At 47.0% G+C, this 6,205-nt stretch overlaps 1 protein-coding gene across 1 annotated transcript in view; it reads left to right on the top strand.

Annotated features, from left to right (window-relative positions):
* Window positions 1-1,374: 1,374 nt before the first annotated feature.
* HMGCS2 (3-hydroxy-3-methylglutaryl-CoA synthase 2) overlaps window positions 1,375-6,205 on the top strand; it is a 15,206-nt gene continuing 10,375 nt past the window's right edge. The window contains exons 1-2 of the mRNA XM_019655795.1: window positions 1,375-1,540; window positions 5,354-5,808. Coding sequence (XP_019511340.1) covers window positions 1,437-1,540; window positions 5,354-5,808 — 559 coding nt within the window. The 5' untranslated portion in view covers window positions 1,375-1,436. The remainder of the gene's footprint in view (window positions 1,541-5,353; window positions 5,809-6,205) is intronic.

The following is a 6,205-nucleotide window of genomic DNA, read 5'->3' as shown; positions in this document are numbered from 1 at the left end:
TGAGCTGGGAAGATAGAGGTTGTTAGAAAACGGGCTGTGTGACATTAAAATTTTGGAGTCTGTATACAGAGGGTGCCAAAAAATGTATACACATTTTAAGAAAGGAAAAAACCGTATTAGTTACAATACTCAATATATACCAATAACAAAAGATGAATACAAGTCACGTTTGACTTCTGCAATCACAAGAGATGCACAAAGTGATTACCATCAGCGTCCAGACACTTCTGATGACGGCGAACTACTGCTTGAGCATAGATAACAACTCTTAAAATGTGTATACTTTTTTTGGCACCCCCGGTAGATACTATGAGGACAAGGTCAAGAGTTTGAATGTGAAGTGGGAAGCTGAAGTCAAGTGGAGGCCACGATTGTGGAAGTGGGAACTTCAGTGAGAGGCCAGGGTGGATGAGTTATCTGTGTGGAGATTGACAGCTCCAAGAGTGGTGAGAGGACTGATGGTGGAGAGGGAGGCATGTGCTTCAATCATCATGAACGAAGTGGGTAGAGCAAGGTTGTTAGTCAATTCAAAGAACGAAGGGGGTTGGGTGGCCCAGGCTGCTGTGTTTGGAGAGAGTGGGGGTTTGGAGAGGAGAGAGAGGAAAAGTCAGAAGTATTTCTGTGTGGTTGCAAAGCACAGTGGACATGAGCCTTGTTCTGAGCCCGGGGGCACTGTGGGTATTGGTGGCCAGGGGCTGGATATGGCGGGGAGGTGAGGGCACAACCACCACGTGAGAGCGGTGGTCTGAGACAGAGCATTTTCAGAGAAGATTGGAAATGAAGGGTTTTAAATTGATGACAGAACTTTGCAATGCCAGCACTTACTGCATTCCATTTGGAAATGCCATTTCCAATGGCATAAGCTATACAGATACAAGGGTGACGATAAAGGTTGGAGAAACAGAGCAGGCTCCATAGCGGTGCTTTGACTTATGTGCCACCACCCACTCCCAACCACTTAAAGGGTTTGGAGAGACTTCCCTTATTATGCGCAATACATTCAAATAATAACAGCTCACTCCACAGAGAACATTCTGGACCACCAAGCAAGAGTGACTCAAGTGAGGAGCCAGGGTCCAAGGCAGGCCAGGTAGGGTTACCTTAGGATGTGTGACAAGAAACAGCATAGCCTCCTGAGGTGACTTGGCACCAATAAGGCTGCCACAAGAACCTGGGAAAAGAGAAATCAGAGCCATCTCCTCCCACGCACGCCTAGGAGTAGGGCGGCTATGTACATGTTGCAGAGATGATGTTTTTCTTTGACTTGCCCATGTTCTGAGTGAGACCTTTGGCCCAGTTTTAAGAGCCAACTGAACCTGGATAAGCAGGGGTGGGGCTTTCCGGAGGCAGGAGTCTCAGGGCTCTATAAAGCCTTACTGGGCACCGCTGGGTATCTCTCCCACGGACAATCTGGCTTGCTGCTCGCTCCACTGAAAATGCAGCGGCTGTTAAGTTCCGCAAAGCAGGTCTTGCAAGTGAAGAGGCTGATGCAGGAAGCATCTCGCATGCCGGGTCGCCTTCTCCCAGCAGCCCACCAAAGGTGAGTCCCGTTGCTCCTAGGAACTGTACGGGCCACTCTTAGAGAAGCATCATGGAACTAGTAAAAGATAGGCAGAGTGCCTGCAGTAAGGAAAAGCCCCCTGGGACCCCAGTCAGATGTTGTCAGGGGTGTGTGCACAGCCTGGGAGAAGCAAATTAACCTCTGGGTCTCAGTCACATCATCTCTAAATGGACAGGCCTTCTCAGCTATAGAGTTCCAGGATCCCAAACCTCTGATGCCTGCTGTTTGGAAAGGAGGACATCCTTCACTCCCTCAGCTGTGGAAGCAGTGGAAATATCAGTATCAGGGCCCACGGCATTCTCCCCCACCCCATTGTTCCCACCTTTACCCCTACCCTTGCCAAGGCCTTCTGGATTCTGTGCCTGTGGCAGTGTTGGTAAAACCAGCTGCCTCAACTCACTGCAGCAACACTCGGACTGAGGATAAGAAGCATGTCCTCTGCCCTCTGCTTTCTTAAAATGGGGAAATGAGACACGTGAGTGCACACGCGCACGTGCAATCAGCTTGTGCACAGACGCACACGTGCACTCCTTTTCTTTGTAAACATTCCCCCGGTCTGGCCCCAAGGGCTTGCAGCCTCCCAGCATGGATGGGAACACAACATAGCTAGTGCCCCCTTCAGCCCCAAACCACCCACTGTTTTCTAGGATTCTAGGACTAGCTCTTTCCTCCCATTTCTTCTACACTGCATTCCATGAATACTTAGAAAATTGATTGACCTGGTGTCTTCCCTTGCCGGGTATCCAGGGAACCTGGGTGTATGGATGTGTGGGGTAGGAGGTGATACTTTTAGCTTTCTTGTTTTCTTTATGACTCTCCACCATCATCCACACTCTCCCCCATCCCCTGCATACAGGTCAAATGTCCCAGCTCAGAGTGTCACCTGTTTTTGTATTTGCGAGGAGGGGATTGACGTGGGTTTGCTTGTTTCAATAAACAACAGTTGGCCACCCTCCAAGAGACTAACCCCAGTCCTCACCAGCCTGCCTCTCCTCCTGACGTTGTTGGTTCAAACCCTTGGAATCATTGTCCCCATGTCCCTTGTGCTGTACTCACAGACAATCCCATTTTCTGTGGCCTGAAGGAGCGTTTATGGGTGTCTTCCTCCCTGTATGCCTGTCCCCTCTAATCCAACCTGCATCAGCTCTAAAGCCAATTAAACACTGCTTCCACCTCAACATGAGCTTCCCTGCCTGGAAAATGAAGGAAGATGCGTGCTTTTCTCATGCGTGGCCTCCCTACTCCCTTCACTCTCCACTCCAGGCATCCTTACCTGTTCAATTGTTCTCCACTGTGGCCGCTGCCCCTTCATGCCACCTCCAATTCTTCATCAGCAGAAGCTACACTCATCCACTGGGGTTGACCTCAAATGTAGCCCCTTCCATGAAGCCCTTCCTGATCCTCCCCCCATAGGAACGCTGCTTCCGTTGGATGCCTGTGGGATTTTATCCTCATTTATCTGGTGGTCCTGATCATGCATTCTGACTACCGGTTGGTGTGTGTGTGTGTGTGTGTGTGTGTGTGTGTGTGTGCGCGCGCGCGCGCGTTCACTTCTCTCATCCTTCCCTCTGGTCAAGGAGGTCCTCAAAGAACCCTGACCTCCTCTTTTCTTTGCCCCCTCCCTGTGCCTGGAATGTAATCACTGATTTTGAAACAAAGGGGATGGAGATGAGATGAAGTAAAAAAATAAAAGCTTGATGTATATTCTTGAACCAAGCGACACCAGAACAAAACCAGTGTTAAATTAAATAGAGTGATTATTCCTTAGAGAAAGTACAAGATTAAAAGGGTACTCTTTAATTCCAGTGGTCTGATGTTTCTGGAAACTTCTGCCTGTTAACTTTTCTTCAAGGCTCTGTAATCCATTTCCAGAAATAGCTCCCTCTGCAGGCAGTCACGTAAGTTACCAAGTGACTGATTCTCGGAACCTCTCCTTGCTACCTTAGATTCCTAACTGGGAAGAGAGGGGAAGGAATGCGCTCAGAGAAGGCAGCGTGAGAACGAGGCTGAGGGAACAACCAGCCAAGCTCAGGACTGAACGCTGGCTAACCATTAGCTCGTAGGTACTAGGGAAGTTCCTCCACAAATATTTGAGAATACAAACTCCAATTATTGGGGGAATGGGGGTGGGGCACCAAATAAGTAGGGCAGGTCACTAAACCCCAAACCTCTCTTGTCAGATATGGGTGAACATTTGTCACTGTGCCTCACTATCTTGGGATCATATGATCTACTTTGCCTCACAGTAGTCCCTCTCAGTGACCCCCCCTGATGGGAGAACTGGGGTTACCAGAAGCCCAGAATCCTCAGGATGATTGACAGACACACGCAATCTTAGCTACAGTTCTTGTGGCATGCAGCTCGATGTATAAGCCTGGGGAGCCATCCTATCACTCTTCCGTGGCCAGAAAGGGACTTGGTGGCTCTCATGAGCGTAACACACACTAGACTCGCACCCAAGGCAGTGAAAAGACATATTTCTAACACGTGACAAACTACAAAGTTACTCTGAGCTCATCACTTCACCTGTTGTGCCTGGATTTCACCATCTGTAAAATGAAGAATATCATTCAAGTGACCCGATTTCACGTCCTTTCATGGGGGAGTAGATGGGAGGTGGACTTGGTGAGCTCTGTTCTCATAGCTGGAAGGAGAAACTCCAGGTTTTCACCAGGGAGGGGTATTGAAGAGAGGGAGGCGGGTCCAGGAAAGAAACGGACTCTCTCCTCCCTCTTCTAAATGGCCCTGTCTCCCTTTGCTCTCTGCCCTCTGTATCCTCACAGCCTTTGTTTCTTCTGCTATAAATTTTGCTGTAAAAATGTCTGCCTCTTTCGCTGAACTGTGCCCTCATTATGGACACAAAAGATACCTTATTCACCGCTATGCCTCTGGAACCCAGCGCTGTGTTGGGTGTGTTCAGCAAATACTGGGAAGCCCAATCCGGAAAAGCAGAGAGGGTAAAATTAAGCAGAAAACATCCTTGAAAAGTAGAAAAATGGTAGGTATGTTCTTGTGTAGAAAAGAGAAAGAAGAGGAGAAAGGGGGATAATGGGAGAGGCACTCTAAAAATGAATGAAATCTTTAAAATTATGTCCTATGGGGTTTATAACATATGTAGAAATAAACTATATGACAATCATAGCTGAAAGGGATGGAGAGGCCAAATGAAGTTAAAATAAAGAAAGGCTTTGCACTGTTCAGAAAGTGGTGGGAATATTCATTTGAGTTATATTATAATAAGCCAAGTATGCATATTAGAATTGCTAAGATCATCACTAAAAGAAAAAGAGGAGATAAAATGAAATAATAAATACTTGCTTAATCCAAAAGAATGCAGGAAAGGAGAAATAAAGGACATGTGAGGCAAATAGAAACAAAACGTGAGATGGTAGGCTCAATTCTAACTATATCAGTAATCACAATAAATATAATTGGATTAATTTCTCCAATTAACACACCAATAATGTAAGACTTGTTAAAAATTTTTAAAAGGCCATATGCTGTTTAGAATAGAGGCAGGTTATATAAAGACACTAAGAAATTAAAAGGATAAAAAGACAGGAAAAGTTATACCATACAAACAGTGATTAAAAAAGCTAGGATGGCTTTATTAACATCAGGAAATGTAGACATCATGGCAAGACTATCAGAACGACGCAGATGGACATTTAATAAGGATAAAGGGGTCAATTCAACAGAAATGCATAACAGTCCTTAACAATTACTGTGTTGTCTTTTGAGGAAAAGGGCTAGAGACCACTAGCGGGATTCTGACTGTTGTTTCCGCTGCAGGTTTTCTACAATCCCTGCTGCCCCCTTGGCCAAAACAGATACCTGGCCAAAAGATGTGGGCATCCTTGCCCTGGAGATCTATTTCCCAGCCCAATATGTTGACCAAACGGATCTGGAGAAGTATAACAATGTGGGAACAGGGAAGTACACAGTGGGCTTGGGTCAAACCCGTATGGGCTTCTGCTCAGTCCAGGAGGACATCAATTCGCTGTGTCTGACGGTGGTGCAGCGGCTGATGGAGCGCACGAAGCTCCCTTGGGACGCTGTGGGCCGGCTAGAAGTGGGCACTGAGACCATCATCGACAAGTCCAAGGCCGTCAAAACAGTGCTCATGGAGCTCTTCCAGGACTCAGGCAACACGGACATCGAGGGCATAGACACCACCAATGCCTGCTACGGGGGCACTGCCTCCCTCTTCAATGCTGCCAACTGGCTGGAGTCCAGCTCCTGGGATGGTAAGTTCTGCCAGAGGTTACATAAGAAAGGAGTTGCGGCTGGAAACTGAATCCCCAGTGTTGCTTCTCTGTTCCCCAGGGAGGGCGGGACAACTTATTCACACAGCTGCTGTTATCAACCCACAACCACAATGATGATACGTGCTGAGACTTGTATAGCTTTATGCAGTTAATTAGATAGCATGTTCACATAGCCATTCATTTAGTCCTTACCACAGCCTAGAAAGTGGGTGGTATCCCTGATTTACAGATGAGAAAATGGAAGATCTGATATCTTACTTACACTGCGTAGCAGGGACAATACACCAAACCCAATTCAATATATTTTGCATTTCACTGTACCTGTTTCTCTAAAGCTTCTCCTAAAACTGAGAGAGAGAGAGAGAGAGAGAGAGAG

This window comes from Hipposideros armiger, unplaced genomic scaffold, assembly GCF_001890085.2.
Source record: "Hipposideros armiger isolate ML-2016 unplaced genomic scaffold, ASM189008v1 scaffold_247, whole genome shotgun sequence".
NCBI classification, from domain to species: Eukaryota; Metazoa; Chordata; class Mammalia; order Chiroptera; family Hipposideridae; genus Hipposideros; species Hipposideros armiger.
The sequence above is the reverse complement of the archived record's forward strand: the minus strand, read 5'-3'. Positions and strand labels throughout refer to the sequence as shown.